Here is a 21,585-nt window from a genome sequence, read left to right as displayed (position 1 = left end):
CCTTTTTGAGCTTGTCGATCTGATGCTTCCACAGTTTTGGACATACAGTATGAGGTTTCCACCCGACAGAGACCATATGAATATGAGCAGTTTTGGACATACAGTATGAGGTTTCCACCCGACAGAGACCATATGAATATGAGCAGTTTTGGACATACAGTATGAGGTTTCCACCCGACAGAGACCATATGAATATGAGCACTTTTGACCTTGATTGTAAGACGTGTGTCACTGATTGACTCCCAAACGTAGTGTGGGACAGGTCTTTTCCATTCCAAATATAAGGAACCATTGCTCATTCCAAGGGACTTTTGACAACATTAATTGTAATGTTGTGTGTTGTCGTGTTATTTTGTATAGTGTAGCGTGTGTTGTCTGGTATTGTGTTGTTTTGTGTTTAGTAGTATCGTATTGTGTGTAGTTGTGTACCAGGTTGTGTTGTGTGTATTTGCGTGTCAGGTTGTGTTGTGTGTGCGTGTAGTTGTGTGTAGTAGTAGTGTGGTGTTGTGTGTCAGGTTGTGTTGTGCGTGTGCGCTGATGAACATGCAGAGCGATGTCACGACTTGCTGCTTCTGGAAACATACTGCTGACATACCTCACATCATCTGACACACTGGAGAGAGAGAGAGAGAGAGAGAGAGAGAGGGGGGGGGAGTGAGAGAGAGGGAGGGAGAGAGAGAGAGGGAGAGAGAGAGAGGGAGGGAGAGAGAGAGAGGGGGAGTGAGAGGGAGGGAGGGAGGGAGGGAGGAGAGAGAAGGGAGGAGGAGGGAAGGAGAAAAGGAGAGCAGTAGAGGAGGAATGTAGATGGAGAAGCAAGTTCCTACCTGCGATTTTAGTGATTCACATAAACGTCACACACACGCACACACACACGCACACGCACACACACACACACACACGCACACGCACACACGCACACGCACACGCACACGCACGCGCACGCGCACGCACACGCACACGCACACACACACACACACACACACACACACACACACACACACACACACACACATTCCATCACCTACACACTCAGATTGATATTCCAGCTGATTCGTTTTAGAAGAACTCAGTGACCCAACCCTGAACTTCATTGACCGGAGGAGTTCCCCATGGGCTTTGTACATTTTCATACATTTTCCAAAAATAGTAGAAATTGTAGATCTACAAGCTGTCAATACTTGTCAGTACGTCTCTTCATAACACGTTGTAAGCGTGTAGATCTGCTAGTTCCGTTTGTTTGTTGTTGGATCAGTAATGTTCAGTTAATTTTCTGTATGACAATTCATGGCCAACGTCCATGTTGTAACGGGGGCAGCCCTACAAGAGTGGTTCCCAAACTTGTTCATGTCAGGACCCCCAAATTGACGCTATTGCCCACGGACCCCCATTTGAAAAGGTAGTCCCAATCCATTTGTACACTCTCAGAGTTACAGACCCATATAAGGGTCCATCAGTGTCTATCGTTTAGCTGCGGACCCCCTGGGACTCCCTCAAGGACTCCTGTGGGTCCCCGGTCCCCACTTTGGGAACCTTTACTGCCCTACAGTATGGGTATGCGATATGGGTTCATGTGGTTAAAATGTCCTCATCAGACTCCATGTGAGGCCCAACAGCTGTGGAATGCCAATGTGATCCAGCACATAAACTGATTATCATGTTGTCACAGAACACATCCCTCCCCTCCCCTCCCCTCCCCTCCCATCCCCTCCCCTCCCCCACCCACTTGGTGCTTTTTTTTTTTTTTTTTTTTACAGAACTAGGGAACAAACCACTGCAGTGCAGGATACCTCCTTCACATTTACCTCCCTTTATTGTGGTCTCCTGATAGAAAGATACTGCACATGTCTTTCCAGGCCAATTTTGATAGAGACCAGTGAGTGATTCACATCCTTGTTTAGTGTCCTCTCTCTCTCTCTCTCTCTCTCTCTCTCTCACTCTCTCTCTCTAAAACCCTGCATAGTGAAGTGAATGCAGCTCTCGCACGCACGCATGCACGCACGCACGCACGCACACACACGTACGCAATACAGTAAAACTCAGCAGAGATATCCTAACTCAATTCCTCAGTGGTTGGCAGAACTCTGGCTCTTTACCACCCTCTGCTGGGGAAACAGTGTATCTATCTATCTATCCAAATAAACTTGCTCTTCAATCTGCTTGGCATTTTGAAGCTTTATAATTAGTTTTTGATGCCATTTAGGCCTCCATCACTGCAGCACCACCTTCTAAGGGATAGGGTTCATAAGCTCTAACCTGGACTATTATTGTTATTCTTTAATGAATACATGAATACATTAATGAAATAATAGTATATCTACAAGCTGAGAACACATTGCACTGCAACAAGTATTTGTTGCAGTGCAATGTGTGTCGTATTTATTTATTTTTCACCTAGGATGACATGTCCACGGAGACAGGTTAAAATAATTAGCCTAAACTCAACAACTTTTCAATCTTTTCACCTCCAGATCCTGCTACAGTCGTCCACATAATGATGTGATCTTACATCAAAAAGAGTATCAAAAGTAGCAGGTCTACAGCACAAGCTCCACCTGCGGCGTGTTGAGCTAAATTAGCTGTTTTAGTCTTTGGATCCTGAAAGGTGACAGATATTATCAACCACATGTTATTATATCATTAAGTAATTGAACTCAGCCCGGTTGCTGTTGAAAGGCTGAAAATGTCACAGGGTTGTAAAAAAAAGAACATATTTTCTCACAGGTACTCTGTGTCCCTGCACTGTGTACATCCGCCGACTATTTACCCCAAAAAGATTTGATCAGGGGATTCCAAAAAGGAATTCGGCATCTGATAAGCAGATTGGCCCAATTGGCTTCAGATTCAGCCCCCCCTGACCTTTAATGTCCAATAAAAGCCGGCGATTCATGCCGGGGCGTGGCATTCGCGCCGCGTCCTGAGCCTGCAGATGGGCTGCTTGCGCTGCGGCGGCAGACAGCGGCATAAATTGGGCATAATAACGCTCGCAGACGGCTCTCTGCTTGAACCCGCGCTGACTTCATACCAGCACTGATTCTATTTTACAGTGCATTCCTCCCAAGGGCCTTACATCATCCATCCACACAGTACAGACATAACAGCCTCCTCCTAGAGCCCTGTGTTCTGGAGATATACTGCCCCCCCAACCCCCTCCCTCCCCATCTCTCCTTCCCTGACATTTTACCTACTTTTCTTCTTTCACTGACCTGTCTGTCTGTCTGTCTGTCTGTCTGTCTGTCTGTCTGTCTGTCTCTGTCTCTGTCTCTGTCTCTGTCTCTGTCTCTGTCTCTGTCTCTGCTCTCTCTCTCTCTCTCCTCCTCTCATCTCTCTCTCTCTCTCTCTCTCTCTCTCTCTCTCTCCTCTCTCTCTCTCTCTCTCTCTCTCTCTCTCTCTCTCCTCTCCAGATGCACGGTGATGCTGGACTAAGTGCTTTAGCGTTGTGTGGGAATATGGCCGTGGTCCAGACTCTCTCTCTCTCTCTCTGTGTGTGTTGTGTGTGTGTGTGTGTGTGTGAGAGAGAGACAGACAGTCAGTCAGTCCGTCAGTCAGTCTGTATGGTATGTTTGCAGATGTGTACCTATGATGTGTACATGACAGTATGTGAGGGTGTAGGCTACTATGTGTACTGTATACATGTTATGTGTGTGGTGTGTTGTGTGTGTGTGTGTAGTTCATGTAGATTGTGTGAGCACTGCAGTTTTATCAACCTATCCACTCTGTCATACAACAACAACACAATAGCTGATCGAAAACCTCACATGAGTTACTTTGGTATTTGTTTTTTAGTACAATTTTGAGGTGTTTGTACTTTACTTGAGTATTTCCACCAGGTCAGCTCATATATGGAGATCTAAGGGTGGCAGCGGGGGCAGTGTCTTGAGTGTACAGGGTTTGATGAGGGCCCAGGTTGGGCCGGGCCTTAATCTTCAGGCCTGTTGAGAACTCTAGTTTTCGCCGACTGCCGGGCACGGCTGCACTAATACATTTGGTGCAGGCCCGTCTAGAGTTTAATGGACTGGTATCAGTCAAAAGGGAGACATCGAAGAGGAAGGATGGATGGGGAAGGATCAACATATGGAATGTCAGAACTGGTCAGCTCCATATATGGAGATCTAAGGGTTTGATGTTTAAAGTCAGATGTAGAGTTGCTGGCCAATATTGCTGGTCACGCGATGTCATGTGATTACACGAGGCATGACCATGTATGGTCATGCCAACTAAAATCAACTAAAATTGAACATTCTGCATAAAGAGTACTTTCTACTTTGGTAGGCCTACTTAAGTACATTTTTATACTTTTACTCACGTATTTTTTTTGAATACCGGACTTTTACTTGTAATTATACATTTTACTGGATTGCAGTATTGATACTTTTACTCATAAGTACCACATTCAAGTACTTTTTCCCAACACTGAATTCCTGACATGTTTTTGAACATTGTTTTGCCTATAATGATGAATGAAGATGCCAGGCTTGATGTGGTCAACCCATTCAATCCGGGTAAGCATCTGTGAGTCATTTTAGAACTCGGTTACTATAGCGGCACAATCATTTTAACCACTTTAACCATATTTCATACTTTGGCTTTTCAAAATGAGCAGATATACAAGTTAATAGCGTGTCACTTTCTGCCGCATTTGAATATAATGTTTTTGAAGCGAACATTTTTCCGGGTGTCCCTGGAACATTCTTTTTCCCAAAAATCTGTTTACTGAATTAGAAGACATTTTTTTAGAATGAGCTCTCGGGTCTTAACCTTCAGAGGAGCCATGGCTCAGACCAAAACCTCTGAGGTCCAGAACATGTTGGTGGTCCACACCAGTGGTTCCCAAAGTGGGGTCCGGGGACACCCAGGGGTCCTTGAGGGAGTTCCAGGAGGTCCCTAGCTAAATGATAGTTTGTAACCAAATGAACCCTTATGGGTCTGTAACTCTTAACGGGTCCATTTGGTTCCATTTTCCAGACCTGTCTGGGAACAGGTCTGGGAACAGACCTGTTCAAGTAACAAGTAATGAGCAATAGATTTATTTGATTTGGTGCTGGAATAGATCTTCTTTTAGAAACTTTACTTTGATGGAGCACGCTGCATCTCGACAGATGATGAGGCATTCCATAATATCACCCCATCTAGAATTGAGAAGAGCACACTTTGTGCGCGCACAGCTTTGTGCGCGGTTCAAGTCATAGACCATGACATATGTGGAAGTGCCGTTTGCGACTGTGCTTTGTGGCCGTGATACGTCACTGACTTTACCTCTGCGTTTTCAACCCAGCTTTGTGGGTGTGCGAAGTTTCCCTTTATGTGATGCGCTGGACCGATTTCAGAGCGCCCACAGAACCTGGCCCAGCACGGAAAAAACACAGTCAGTGGCCAAACATAATTCACTGTCTGCCCTCGTTCAAAATGTACGGTAGTGTGTCTCACTCAGATCGCACTGCCACATTGCCCCTTCAACAACTTACTTATAAGTAAATATGCGATCATTGCGATGTGAGAGTGCAGACTAGCCGAAGACACCAACTCGGGACTTTTGAAACGCTGCCATCCACTCCCTCCTGTCTAGCATAACGTGCTATAGCTAGTGTGAAATCAGTGTCAAACTGACAACCCATCGGAGGTCTTTGAAGATGTATGTACTGTATGTGTTACTGTATATTTGTTTATTTATTATTAACTGTTGTGCAAGCAACAGTTAATTTGTTAAAAACACATTACATTACAGAGGACCGCAATGGAAATAAGTCCATGGACTTTATGTTATCCTCAAACTGCTGTAACCCTGTGGTTTTATTGCATTTCTAATAAATCAAATCAAAAATTGAATCAAATCAAAACTAGCCACAGCGATGCTTAATTTATACTCATCGTCGTTATTTCCGTCCCTTGCCAAAAATAGCCCAAACTGCAAGGCCACAACGGATGGCATCCTCCACTCGCTGCATGCATTTTTGATCGGTTTGGCTATTAATATAATTTATTTATTTGTTGGCCGTGCGACACCGTCACGTACCCGTATATGACAAGAGTTTCAATAGATCAGTCTGGGCTCTTCTCCGGTCGACTCCCATTATTTGCCACGTCAATAAAGTCCAGGAAATGTTCCTTCCTGTTCCCAGTTCCTGGTGTTGAGCGCCTGTGAGAAAGCCTGCAGGCCAGGACAGGAAATGATGTGATGCAGAGCCTGGCTGTTGTTTTAATGTGACCTTGAGGCGCAATATGTGTGACAGACACAACAGCAGAGAGAGGCAGTGGTGGAAAACGTACTTACTGTAAAAGTATCAATACTGCCATGTAAAATACTCTGTTACAAGTAAAAGTTTGTCATGTACTTGCGTAAAGGTACTAAAGTATTGGTATCAAAATGTACCATTAGAAATGACTCATTATGCAGAATGCCCTATTTCACAAGTGTTCAAATGGATAAAATGTACAAAGATCCAAAATGTTTAGTGGTCAATGTATGTAGGTACAAATACCTCAAGCACAGCATAACCCTAACCCTAACCCATTTACTGTACATTATGTACAGTAAATGTACTTAGTTACTTTCCGCCACTGGTGAGATAAGAGGCCTGACGGCGAGCGAGAGAGAGAGGGATAGAGAGAGAGAGGGATAGAGAGAGAGGGATAGAGAGAGAGGGAGAGAGGGATAGAGAGAGAGAGAGAGAGGGATAGAGAGAGAGAGGGATAGAGAGAGAGGGAGAGAGGGATAGAGAGAGAGAGAGGGATAGAGAGAGAGAGGGATAGAGAGAGAGAGTCAAGGTTTATTGGTCTCCTCCTGGCCTGTGATAAAAGCAGAGGAAATGAAAGATGGAGAGAGAGGGAGGGCGGGCGAGACGACGACGGGGCACACATAGTTTTTCATGGACAGACTTCTAAGGACTTTGAGAGCAGCAATCCATTGTTATGTAATCTGGCACCCCCATTATGTAATGGATTACTTTATTATTACCCCAAACCCCCGACATTCCCATGCACCGCCACATGGCGTGGCACCAATCACACACACACACTCACACACACACACACACATACTGACACACACACATGCACGCGCACGCACGCAAACGCACACACACACACAGTCACACCCTAACTAACTCATGTACACACACACACACACAGTCAAACACTACACTTGTGAGGACATCATCATTTTAGGATGGTCATTTATAAATAACATTTTAGTAGTCAAGGCTGGGTTTAATTAATTACCTGCCGGTGTCTAGCACCCAAAATAGCCGATCTACAAGTGTGTGTAATTGAAGTGTACGCACGCACGCACGCACACACACACACACACACACGCACACACACACACACTTCCCTTCTATTGTGTGAGATGGCCTGCTGGCTGCTGTCATACAAGCTGCTCTGCAGGGAACATAGAAAGGCCTGGCTGCTGGGGAGGCTGCTGGGTGGATTAGCGCCCCCTGTCTGTGTGGTTGTGAGTTGCGAGGCGAGCTTAATGCCGTGTTTGTGTACCAATTAATCTCTTGATTAAATTCACCACAGATGAATAGGTGCCTTGTGTCCCTTTGGCGACGGGAGGTCGGACACACACGCGCACACGCACGCACGCACACACACACACAAAGACACACACACACACACACACACACACACCCGTGCTTCCTAATGCATGTACCCTACAGTATGTCTATTGAAGCAGGAGGTCTTGCCACAATTAACCACTTAAAACCCAATATGGTTAAGCGGAGTCCCTCAGGGCTGCAAAGTGTCTCTTTCTCCCAATACTTTGACCAGTGAGTGATGTTAGAGAGCTACGTTAGACCGCTAGACCTACTAGACTTGCACGCGGTCTCAAGCCAACTTGAGCCATGAGAGACGCCACCAAGCGAGCAGGTTGCCGTGTCGAACGTTGCGACGTTCGCTTGGGCCGACTCAGCGGCGTCCGTGTTGCAACCCGATAGGCACAGAGTAGTAAATCCCGTCCACTCTATACTTGCGTGCGGTTCAAATGAACACAGCGAGCGCTCCCTAGTCCCTAACCCACTGACGTCACTCACTGGTCAAAGTATTGGGAGGAAAAGGCAGGTCGCCTCAGGGCTTTGTAAAGTATGTAAAGTATTGTAATCCAATTCAAGTGAGATTTGTGTTTAGTTATTGTATATTTCACTATCAAGGACCACACCACCAAATGACGACGTTTAACACATTTTATTAACGAAAAGAAGAATGCATGAAACGATGAAGGAAACAAATGATGAACAGAAGGAAGATGACCCACGACGGGTCATCTGGCCATCGGGTCATTTAAGCTGAGGTTGGGAGGCTGTGAGGATCCGCCATAGCTCCCAGGCACGACAAACCCCCCTTAGGGACTTGTAAAAAGGAGAGGTTAGAGAGGGAGTAGGATGAGAATTAGGGTGGGGGGAGGGATGACAAAAGTGAGAACAGAGGGAGAACCGTGGGTTGGATGGGCTTTTGCAGAGGTGACCTGATTGGAGGTGGCTTGATAGGGGGTGGAGGTAGCTGCGTCGGAGGTGTGGTGCTGCTCCTGAACTTCAGCTATGAGCTCCATTTTGTTTTATTAGGGTAATTTTGCCGCTAATAAACATTTTCGGCCAAAACAAACGCCCCCGCGCGGCTTGCCGTGTGGCCGTAAGGGCCTGGGGGGCTAAAACATTACTGTAGCACGACCGGCACTGATGCTAGTATTTTTCGTTATTGTGGGGGAAAGTTTTTTGCTGAAAATATCAATTGACGTTGTCTATCTGCTTCTATAGACCAACTGAAATCAAGCAGTTGAACAGCCTGGGCGAAATGTGATGAAACTCACTGACTGCTTTATAGCTGGAGGACACAGAGACAGGACTGAAGAGCACTCTAATTACTAATTAGTAGTAATAACCTGGACATTCCAAGTGCTGTCTGTCTGTCTGTCTGTCTGTCATGCGAGTGTGCGGCCGTGCGTGTGTGTGTTTGTGTGCGTGTGTGTTTGTGTGTGTGGCATACACACACTTTACTGTCAGCCATTTGCAAGAAGCCTAGTAGGTCAGAGTGTCCTTGACTAGCCCAGCCTAACAGAGCTGGAATCAGCTGACATTGTAGCAAGCTCATATACAGTAGCGTGGCATTTTGAGCTTGTACTGTACTGTAGGTGTGCTATTTTTGAAAAATCACATTTTTAACTCAAATCATTGCTTCTGGAGGTCCCTGGCACGACACATCTTTTGAGATGGGGGTCCACAGCCAAACACGTTATATATGTGTGGGTCCTTGACGTGAAAACGTCAGAGAAACACTGCTCTCTAGGCTATTATTGCTTTTGTTGTGAGAGGAGCGCTGGTATTTGTCACCCCAGCAAGGCAGGGTGTGCACCCAGGCGCGTCCTGTGGCGCCCCCCAGAGACAGCTGGATGTCACTGCATGCTGCTGACGCTTCTTCAGTGGGAGTGTCTGAGGTCACGGCAGATGGAAACAGCTGAGAGCAAGCAGTGGTAGTTCAGAGGAACAGATGAGTCGACCAGAGAGACATGATGATGTGTGGATGGAGAGACCCTCACTGATGTCTGGATAACACACAGGATGATGCAGAGACACAGAGGAAGAGGAGGAGGAGGGGGAGGGAGGGATGACTTTATTCTTTAGAATCTTAGAGAGAAAGAGAGGGGGAGGGAGAGAGAGAGAGAGAGAGAGAGAGAGAGAGAGAGAGAGAGAGAGAGAGAGAGAGAGAGAGAGAGAAGAGAGAGAGAGAGAGAGAGAGAGGGGGAGAGAGAGAGAGAGTGAGGGGAGAGAGAGTGAGGGGAGAGAGAAAGGAGGGAGAGAGGGTACAGTATGTGTGAGAGAGAGAATAGGGAGGGAGAGAGAAAGAAAGAAAGGACAAGGAGAAGATTGATTTCAGGACGTTAACAGAACGAAGGTAAGAGAGAGAGAGGTACAGACTGAGATATTATTATTATTACTATCTTAATGTATATGCACAATTTTATGATTTTACAACATTGTGTAAGTGTAAGTAAGTATAAACATTGACTAACACAATTAATCAAAAGTGGATAAATTACTTAAATCGGTTCATATAGAATAAATAACGCTTTTAAACAGGGGATATAAATGGGGATGACCTCTTAAGAGATCGAAAAACAGTCTCACACCACAGAGAGAGAGAGAGAGAGAGAGAGAGAGAGAGAGAGAGTAAGAGAGAGTAAGAGAGAGACAGACAGATAGAGAGAGAGAGAGAGAGAGCACATGTGAATTGTAAAGCAGCAGAAAGTGAGAAGGAGAAGAAGGGAGTGCGAGAGGAAATTAGAGGGCAAGAGAAAAACCTGCAGGCCAGGAAAGAGAGAGAGAGAGAGAGAGAGAGGAGCGTGGATTGACGGGACATCAGATGTACTGTATAATACTCTACTGTACTGTACCGTACTGAACTGTGAAGTGATGGAGAGTGCTCTTCAGCCCGAGCAGAGAGACAGCGGCTCCGCTATGATTGCATCATGAGGACGTTAAGTGAGTCAATTGTCTTTGTTGTTCCATAACGTTCTCGTTCTAAGTGTTGCTGAAACAGTCGGTCCTCCCGTACCATTGGCTGCTAACACGCGGAGAGCTCGGCGTGTGTCACAGTGTCGCCGACCCAGACAGGACGGACAGTTTCTCATTGCTATAGATATAGATATAGAGGCATTTCTCTCTCCACTACTCAGAGCGTCTATTTTGAGAGCCGCCTGCCTTTTAATGTTCTCCTGTGACATGTCATTTTGGAGAGAGAAGAGTTATGCTGAGAATGTTATGAAAGGGACATAATTGTCGGGATTGTGGTGAGAAAGTCATTTCCTCTGGAGCGATGAGAGACAGGGAGAGTGTCGAGACTGTCGTTTGTTGTGTGTGTGTGTGTGTGTGTGTGTGTGTGTGTGTGTGTGTGTGTGTGTGTGTGTGTGTGTGTGTGTGTGTGTGTGTGTGTGTGTGTGTGTGTGTGTGTGTGTGTGTGTGTGTGTGTGTGTGTGTGTGTGTGTGTGTGTGTGTGTGTGTGTGTGTGTGTGTGTGTGAATTGTCTCTCCCACGCACGTTCGGCTCCTAGGAACGGGTGAATGAAAGAGAAGAGCCAAGGGAGTGTGAATGAATGAGGTGTTTATTTGAGGCATGAGATAAGGGAAGAGCCTGCAGAGTGTGTGTGTGTGTGTGTGTGTGTGTGTGTGTGTGTGTGTGTGTGTGTGTGTGTGTGTGTGTGTGTGTGTGTGTGTGTGTGTGTGTGTGTGTGTGTGTGTGTGTGTGTGTGTGTGTGCGTGCGTACGCGGGCTTGCATGCATACCGTCGCTGTCTTGCAGAAATCTCTTTTAACTCTTTGTTTTGGTTAACTGATGCCCTTTACTTCATCATACTACATACTACATCTCACATCAAACCTCAAACCCTTAGATCTCCATAATATGGATCAAGGATCAACATATCAACATATGGCATGTCAGAACAGGTCAGCTCCATATATTATATGGAGCTGACCTGTTCTGACATGCCATATGTTGATCCTTCCCCATCCTTCCTTCCTCCTCGATGTCTCCCTTTTGACTGACACCTGTCCATTTAAACCCTAGACGGTTCTGCCTCAAAGTTATTAGTGCAGCCGCCCTCTCAACAGGCCCGAAAATGAACGCCCGACCTGGACCCTCATCAAACCCGGTGCACTCAAGACACTGCCCCCGCTGCCACCCTTAGATCTCCATATATGGAGCTGACCTGTTCTCTATATGTCGATCTGACCTCATCAAACCCTGTCCACTCAAGACATATATGGCCAGTACAGAATTAATTCCATATGTTGATCTGATCCCCCCATGCCAAAGCACCAGCACTCCCCCAGCAGTCTGCTGTCACCCAGGCGGATGCGTGCACGTCTTACTGGTACAGTGTCTGTGTTTGCCTGTGTGCAATGCATTTACTGTATTTCTGTATTTACTGTACACGTGCACAGCATGTGTGTGTTTATCCGCACACCTGTGTGCATGCACTTATTTTTGTACATGCGTTTATGTATGATTGTGTGTGTACTGTACGTGTACTTGTGTGGAGATGTGTTGGTTTGGTGGAGTAATTCTTTCAGTGTGTTGTGAGTAGCAGTTCTGGATCGGCCATAATTACAACAAAGATGGAATTATTGATTGTCGGGTTGTTTTATTTCCAGCTCGTTTCAGGTTGCATATGGTTAAATAAAACACCTCTAGTGTGAGCTGGTACGGGGCTGCCTGAGACCTCTGGCACCAACCTAATTAACATCTCATTGTCAGCACAAAACCACACACAATGTTTCAATCAGTCTCTCTCTGCTCATAAAGAAAATATGCACGCGCACACACACACACACACACACACACACACACACACACACACACACGCGCACACACGCGCACACACACACACGCACACGCAAAGAGACTGCCAGTTTAGCTGTGTGGGCAGCACGCGTTGCCAGCGGAAAAATCAGTAAAATAAATGAGAGTTAAAACATGTAGTGTTGCTGGCTGCTGATCAGCTCCTGGCTGGGTGTGGTGTGGCTGTTGCTGCAGCCTGTGAAGTTTACACATCAACAACTCCAGTAGCTGTGTGTGTGTGCTTGTGTGTGGTGTGTGTGTGTGTGTGTGTGTGTGTGTGTGTGTGTGTGTGTGTGTGTGTGTGTGCAAATCTCACAGTTCAGTGTGTATACATGGTGATTGTTTGAGGAGGACATAGCCTGGTAAACCATGGAACACACAAAACCACACGAAATCTCACTGAATGTTGTGTGTCGAGAAGAGACGTGAAAATGTGGTTTAAGGAGGACAGGCCTTTTATCTTCTAGGGCCCGACCGACGCCCGATTGTTGTGGTTCCTAGGGTTCTTAGACCTAGACCACCGATTATTACTGACATTTTGACACAGTCAAAAAGTGCAAAAAAAATTGTGTAATCAATTTGAATTTGATTCAGGTTTCTGTTTTAGAACATTTTGATTATAATGAAACAAACAGAAATACACTCTACTGGTGTCCGGTCCGTCCATCTCTCTGGCTCCAGCTGTATAGTATGATCATTCATTCCAATGGAATCCTCCGAGGAGAACTCAATCTGACGGGAATGTTTCTGTCCATCTGCTGAACAGAGGAAGAATGCCACTGATGGGTCGGGTCATCCCACTCTGTCTGTACTATAGGGTTGCGGTTCCTTCCACAATTTGATCACATGTATTATCGTGTTAATTCTCCATGCTATGTTGATGAATTGAATACATTGGACCACAATGGAAACAAGTCCCCAAGGATCTTTCTGATGATATTTGATATTTGATTTCGGGACAACATATAATTAATCCATGTGGACGGATAAACATGGGACACAATGTGGCTTGTAAACCAGATAGTTTAGAAGTGATTCATGTGAGTGATGGAATGGAAATGGAAATCTGGAAATCATGTCTAAGACTACTGTATCGCCACAGTGTAGATAATTAAGCCACTTTATGCTTACAGTAATAGTATGGTTGGTCGGTGGTTGGTCTGACGAGGCCTGTGGTTGGTCAATCGTGTATGTCTGCCATTAGATTTACTTGCTAGCATCTCCATAGCCTCAGGTGGTTAGAACCACCATCCTGTAGTATTCGTCATCAATGGGCTCTATATGCACACAGTATAACTCTTCCTACTTCCAGGGCCCTTCCCTACTTCCTTCACAGGTATTTACAATGACACTAATTAAGGCACTGTTCCATTTAGTGTACTGTGGGTCTCAAACGTTTGCGGTGGAAGGATCTGAATCACAAGTGAGCATATGAGGGTTTTGCTGTTAAAATAATTCAGCAAACCACTGATTGGCTGGGCTGTATGACGGCAGTCATGTGGTCATTCTAAGGAGATCTGTAGTTGTGGTCAAGTATTCTGTAACAGTAACACATTTTATTATTTTCTGCCCTTCAACCTCTGTTCAATAGTTGGCCCCCGGATGTTAGATGTCGATTTAATTATCTGGCTACTGCTGCGAGACAGAGAACATTGCTTTGTTTGCAATCTTTTGATCAGTGGATCCAGGGACCCCCAGGGGTCCTTGAGGAGTTAACGGCTCTGTGACTCCCGAGAGCAGTGGTTGATTTTGAGTATTTACAATGTCCAATACTTTTACTTATACTGTATTACATCTTGCATCCAAATATTGTGCTTGTACGGTACAAATACAATATTTGTACTTGTACTTGTTTGTACCCCACTACATTTATGTGAAAACTTTAGTGTACTAGTTACTCTGTAGATTTTGAGAATTATTACAAAACATACATTAAGCACTTCAGCCCTATACATTTGGGGCCATTTGAAAATAGCAGATCTACAAGCTCACAATGTGTCGCATCAGTGCTTGTAGTTCTGCTATTTTTCTAAAGACCTTCAGAATCATCTTTATGGTCACATCACAGTTAAAAGCGTGGGTGAAATTAGTTTCTGTGCATAGTTCCCATCGTGTTATTTTTTCCAAGAAACAAAGAATGGGAAGAAGAGGGGGAGGGGGGACATTCTGCATACTGAATTTTGATGCCAGTACTTTTACTCAAGTACATTTTTAATTCTGGACTTTTGCTTGTAATGGAGTATTTCTACATTGCAGTATTGACACTCTTACTTGCGAGTACTTTTTCCACCAGTGCCCGAGAGTGTTCAAAATCTCCATGTGGTTCCGTTTGTACACTCTAACAGAGAAGTTGTAAAATTCCTTGAAATGGAAAAAGGTTCACACGTCCATGAACGTCCTGCAGTTCCAGCTTTGGCCAGTAGGGCAGGGTTTGGCCAGCCGCTCTGGGGGCATTTGCAGGGCATCATGCAGGGCATCAGGGCATTTGCCCTGGCTGTAGCTGTTGGCGGGAATCGGGAAGTGGGCGGGGTCATATACGAGATACAACATCCAATCATAAATCCTGTCTCTTTTTGCTTTTTCACAGAGATCGAAGCTAAGGAGGCCTGTGATTGGCTCCGGGCTGCTGGGTTCCCCCAGTATGCACAGCTATACGAAGGTGAGATAACGTGCACGCACACACACACACACACACACACACACACACACACACACACACACACACACACACACACACACACACACACACACACACACACACGCACTATACCATCCCTGTCTTCTGGGTGACTGTGGTTTATTTCCTGTCCAAAGGAGGGGGTCATGGGAAAGGGCTTGTTATCACTACTGGGACACTCACAGCTCTCCTCCCCTCCCCTCCCCTCCTCTCCTCGCCTCTCCTCTTTTCTCCTCTCCTCTCCTCCCCTAGCTCCCCTTTCTGTATATTGTGGTATGTCTTTCTCCCTCTCTCTGTCTCTCTCTGGGTTCTGGTGTACTGTCCTTCCTGCCTCTCTGGATGTATTCATTCATTCATTCATGTGATGATCATCTGCTCTCATGCAGCTCTGAGACACAAACAGGAAGCAGCCCCCAGTAATCTAAGTATCCCTCTGCACTGGTCCCCGTTTAGCTGCCTGGGGCACTGAGGCAGGCATGCAATCACACGCACGCACACACACACACACACACACACACACACACACACACACACACACACACACACACACACACACACACACACACACACACACACACACACACACACACACACACACACACACACACACACACACACACACTCCCTGGAATGCACACATGTACACTATACTTGCGTAAGTTGCGTTGCAACCATGCATGGACTCACAACATTGCTAAAACTGCAATCTGAAAAATGTGTCTACTGTTGAGCTATAACAGATATTTGGATAGAGGATATATTGCACTATTTAGCTTTATGCAATACCTCTGGTCAAACTATATTCCTACTATGTGACCACAGGATATAGTTGTGTCAAGACTAAGACAAGAGTTAAACCACAGTAGGCGAGTTTGCTGCTATTTGGGAAACTTTTTATCCCAAATTGCTGTGATTGCCAGAGATGGCACGCCAATTCGGACGGCGTGCTCATCAATACACTATACAGCACAGTGGTTCTCAAAGATTTGTTGCTCAAAGACTTTTGGCATCACGTCACTCAGTGTTGTGCCGCGAGCTTGTACATCTGCTATTTTTGAACATCTTTGAAAAATCTTGAAAGTGTTGGCGGCTTCACGGTCAAATATATATTTGGAGTTCCTTGGCACGAAACAGTTTGAGAAACACTTTCCTAGAGAGAACATCATTGGTGGGTAAAGTAGAGGGGGTGGTTGGGCTGGGCCTCAGTGAGGTGATACAAAAGGTTTTTCAATGGATTCTGGTATAGTATTGGGCATGCTAAATAACATACTAAAAGTCTACCAAAATATACTCCCCAGAAAGCCATCATTTTCAAGATAGCGTCCCAGATGAAGCTTAAAATAACTATATCTCAAATAGGAAAAAAAATCTGGACATGCTTAAAAACATATAGGCTACTACTAATTTAGGAAAATATACCTCCCGGAAAGGCGTAATTTCCAAGATGGCGTTCAAAATGGCAGCTGTGGCAGCCGGCCAAGCTTAAATTGGCTGTATATCTGAATAGAAATGTTTTATAAAAGATTTTCCCCTTGATTCTGGTACCTGTGGATATGCTTATGAACATAAAAAATATCTAGGAAAATTCACCTTTGGGAAAGGCTTAATTTTGAAGATTCCTTAAAATGGCTATATCTCAATCCATCTTGAATATGAAGCCTTTCTGGAAGGTATATTTCTACATTCTACAGCCATGCAGGCACCGGTCTATAGTCTTGTAAATCACGGCTTTCTGGGGAGTATATTTTGGTAGACTTTTAGTATGTTATTTAACATGCTCAACACTACCAGAATCCATTGAAAAACCTTTTGTATACATTTTTTGGGGGTTAAGTGCATGATATTTTTTCTTATATTGACTCACCTTTGTGGAGCAGAGGGAGGGGGGGGGGTGGGCTGAGCCTGAGCAGAAGGGTGGGAGGAGTCAGCGGGTCTAGGGAGCATCATTGGTGGGTCCAGGAGGCTGGGTGTGTGTGGAGCTCTAGTGGGAGGAGTCAGCGGGTCTAGGGAGTGTCATTGGTGGGTCCAGGAGGCTGGGTGTGTGTGGAGCTCTAGTGGGAGGAGTCAGCGGGTCTAGGGAGCATCATTGGTGGGTCCAGGAGGCTGGGTGTGTGTGGAGCTCTAGTGGGAGGAGTCAGCGGGTCTAGGGAGCATCATTGGTGGGTCCAGGAGGCTGGGTGTGTGTGGAGCTCTAGTGGGAGGAGTCAGCGGGTCTAGGGAGCGTCATTGGCGGGTCCAGGAGGCTGGGTGTGTGTGGAGCTCTAGTGGGAGGAGTCAGCGGGTCTAGGGAGTGTCATTGGTGGGTCCAGGAGGCTGGGTGTGTGTGGAGGTCAGTACTGTACTGTGTGGAGTTTATAGACGACACAGGAAGTTGTCAGCGGCCTAGAGGATGTCCTGTTTAGAGTGCACCAGGGTTGTCCGTAGAGTAGGCCTATGTGTGTGTATGTGGTCATTCTAATGAGTCAGAAGATACATGTCCTCCGCCGATCATATCAGGAGGGTATTTTAGAAACATGAGTGAGTCACTCCTCCTATTTCAAGCTGTGTGTGTGTGTGTGTGTGTGTGTGTGTGTGCTCTTTCACACGCACATGTGTGTGTCAAACATGTCATAATTCACGTTGCTCTCTCTCTCTCTCTCTCTCTCTCTCAGATTCTCAGTTTCCGATTGACATTTCCTCTGTGAAGAGGGACCACGACTTCCTGGACAGGGACTTGGTCGAGCCTCTGTGTCGGTAAGAATAAAACGCACGCACGCACGCACGCACGCACGCACGCACGCACGCACGCACGCATACACACACACACACACACACATACACACACACACACACACACACACACACACACACACACACACACACACACACACACACACACACACACACACACACACACACACACACACACACACACACACACACACACACACTTTTCGCCAGGCCAAACCCCATGCATCCCATTCTGACATCAAACCTTCCACAGTGTTCAAGACTTCCATTTCCTTTGCTATCCTCCGGGGGCCTCCAGTGTGAGCGTGCACACTTCACGCCCTTCCTCCACTCCGCGTGCGTGATACTGTGAGATAGGAAGGTCGTAGCGCATGAAACACGTCCGTTTCAGGCCCCCAGAGCGGCTGGCCACTGCTGAAGCCGCCCCACTCTACTGGCCAAAGCTGGAACTGCGGGCGGGCGGTTTTGCCCGTGCATGTAGTGCGAGCAAAAGAGCAGAGTTTGATTGTGGGTTTAACACAGCGTGCTTCCGCATTCTCAAATCGAGAAAATGCAGAAGTAGAGCGCTCCTCCAGGTCTTACAAAAAACGCCAGTGAGCAACTTCCATTGAAATGAATAGCTGGGGGTCTGAGGTCTCTAGATGATGTATTATTGTATGCATGCTGCCTTTATCAATTCAAAGTCAACCAGAAGGACTTGGGAGTGCCGGCCCAGAGGGACTGCAGCTCCAATCCCTTCATCATCAGGCGTCTGACTGAGACAGTTAATGAGGTCCCACTACTATAGCCCCTGGTCTCTCTCTCTCTCTCTCTCTCTGTCTCTCTCCCCCCTTTGATCTGCCTCGACCTCAACACCACTACTAATACAGAGGGTTGTTGCTGTCGGGCAGAAAACTCTTATATCACGTTTTTGGCCAAGAAACATGGCCAACTGCAGCCCTTGCCAGCCTGTTTTTGAGCGTTTTTAACTAACATTTCAAGATCCACAGAAATTTGATTATACAACAGGTCGTTTCGAGGAAGTAATCCGATTGGTTGAAACAGCCTTCTAGCCGTGCTTCAAACCAGCATCATGGAACGGCTAATCAAAACAAAGAATGCAGCTTCTCTGTTCTCCCAGAGCGCAGCATACTCGGTGGCTATGCTAGCTAGTTTCTTGGGTCATAAAATAAATCAGCGATTTAACTGTTGTATAATTGCAATATTACACTCGAGAGGGTGGTTTAACGTCATTAATGCACTTCTGCGTTGCTTTCAGAACTCGCCCTGTAGGCGAGTTCCTGCAGCATCGCTTAATAAATAATAAACAATATTTCGCTCCATGACGATGTACACACATCAAACACAATTTCACAGGTATGACGATTAGTCGACAACTTTTTTCGACTTATTTTGTACCACACAGAGACAATATTGGTAGTCCATGAAGTATGAAGTATTGTTCTCTCCTCCTCTCCTCTCGTCCTCTTGCCTAAATAAACTCACTTCCCTCACATTCAAGTTTATTTTTATACCACGCACGCACGCACGCACGCACGTACCACCACCCCTCCACCCCTCCACCACCCCGTCTCTCTCTCTCTCTCTCTCTATCTGGTGGCACACAGGGCGTGGTAATAAGGGCATTTCTGTCATAGACTTCACATCAGACCCCCTGGAGTGCTGACCACGAGGCCAGAAACACGCAATGAGATATGTTACACCATCTTTCTCTCTCTCTCTCTCTCTCTCTCTCCCTCTCTCTCTTTCTCTCTTGCTCTCTCTCTCACACACACACACACACACACACACACACACACACAATTAGCCACAACCCGCTTTTGAACAGCATTATTTTCTGTCTCTTTGATAAAACGCAGATCTATAAGCTCATAATGTGTCGCATCACGACGCATAGTGCTAATTATTTCTGAAACATAACACTAGTATGTGGCGGTTCCTTTCTGAAACATAAAGCTAGTGTATGGGGGTTCCTTTCTGAAACATAACGCTAGTGTATGGGGGTTCCTTTCACGTTGTTTCACAAGTTGCATATTAGGACTTGGCCCTTATTTTTGCTTTAATCCGTGTGTACACACACACACATTGTCATTTTCCCATGTTATATTTGGAACAGAAATGGCCCAATGTGCCATCTGCCAGTGTGTACTTTGTGAACGTAGGAAATGTAAACAGTGAACAAAGAAAGCCATGCCCACGTTGCTATTAGAGGCTGTGAGAAAGAAAGGAACACCTAACACTTACCCATTGATAGAAAGGTCATAAAGTGTGAAACGCCCCTCACAGAAAACATGTTTTAGCCACCGTGAAAGATGTCTGGCTTTGAGGTTTTTATCTAGAACAGTAACTAGGCATGGTTTGTTGTCTGTGTATGGTATTCAGTATGTATTTATGCTGCCCTTAGACGATGCTTGTCTGAGTGCGTATACGGTCTCGGTACCCATTCCAAATGTGTCACAAGAGAAGCATCTGCTTCTCTACCACGTTGAATAGATGTCATTATGTACTCATTCTATCCTTATACAATCAAACCTTAACCACACAATGCGTTGTACATCTGTTCTTTTTGGTGAATGTTTCCCCCAAGAACAGAGTCCTAGTGTTCCAGGTCCTTGTGCACACCTGGAGCATTTATTTCCTGTGATTAATGCATTTGCATTCATTTAAACTCACAGCATTACTAACCCTGTCCCTAACCACGACACCGTACCCCAAACCCTAACCTAACACCAACCTCACAGGGAAGCCACGGGTGAGTCTTACTTAACCGGCAACGCATGTGTCTTAACCGGCAATGCATGTCGGGAGCCACTGGTGAGTCTTAACCAGCGGACTGTTGCATGTCAACGTATGCGCCCCGTCCCTAACGGTGTCGGAATGGCGGTGCGTCGGAATGCCACTCTGTCCCCACGCGAATATTACATGCCGATAAAGTGACCTAATATCTTTTTCCGAAACTAGGTGAACGTTTTTGCTGCAAATAAAAGCATCAACTTGTATGAATGAGGCAGAGGCATCACATCAAAGTAATAGTTTTTCTGCCTTCATTAGGAAACAGCGGACTAGAGACTAGTGACAGGAAACGGGGAGAGAGAGACATGGGGAGAGACATGCAGGAATGGCCGCCAGTCTCGGGAATCAAACCCTCGGCGCGCTGCATTAGACCCTATTACTGTATGTGAAATGCACCTTAACCACTAGGGCTATACGGAGTATACGACTATACGCCATCGGCGCCCCATAATAGCTTGATGTGTAATTAAGGACCCAGATTCATCCACCCTACACAGGCTCATCTTGGTGGTGGCGTTTCAGAGAGAAGAGAGATGGGGCGGGGGGGGGCGTTTGAGGCCAGCAGGCCCCCGGGGCGGGGGTCATGAGAGGAATAAAATATCATACACTGTGGTTGCTCCTCTCCACAGACTAACAGCTAATTATGTTATTTTCTATTCTTGTACATTTGGCTCTCATGCTGCTCCTGACCAGAGCCTTTGAAAATAAAACAGAGAGTTTACGTCACTCTTTGATCTCAGACGCCACGCAATCACATGCTTCATTTATGGAGCGTGTGCTTCACAAACCCTGAATATAAATGGAGTTCAAAGCTGGAGTAACAGTAGAGGGTTTGGAAATATTGGTCGCCCGCCCACGGCAAACAAAGTGTTACTTTCGCATTCGTCTTGTTCTTGTTGTTATCTCTGAACTCAACCAAACTAGGGCTGTCCGAGTTAACGCATTTAATCGCTATTAACTCACCGAGAGAGAACTAATTTGGACTTCCAGTGAGATGAGTTATTTATTGTGATTTGAAGAACTGAGATTAGATGTGAATAGATGAGATCATTGCTGA

The 21,585-nt window shown here is 45.9% G+C and overlaps 1 protein-coding gene across 1 annotated transcript in view; it reads left to right on the top strand.

Annotated features, from left to right (window-relative positions):
• Positions 1 to 21,585, top strand: part of LOC308327125 (stAR-related lipid transfer protein 13-like) — a 50,246-nt gene that overhangs the window by 6,269 nt on the left and 22,392 nt on the right. Inside the window, exons 2-3 of the mRNA XM_080780303.1 lie at positions 14,916 to 14,987; positions 17,657 to 17,738. Coding sequence (XP_080636429.1) covers positions 14,916 to 14,987; positions 17,657 to 17,738 — 154 coding nt within the window. The remainder of the gene's footprint in view (positions 1 to 14,915; positions 14,988 to 17,656; positions 17,739 to 21,585) is intronic.

Source organism: Protomyctophum bolini (genome assembly GCF_963924005.1).
Source record: "Protomyctophum bolini genome assembly, chromosome: 13".
NCBI lineage: Eukaryota > Metazoa > Chordata > Actinopteri > Myctophiformes > Myctophidae > Protomyctophum > Protomyctophum bolini.
This window is presented reverse-complemented; position numbering and strand designations above follow the sequence as displayed.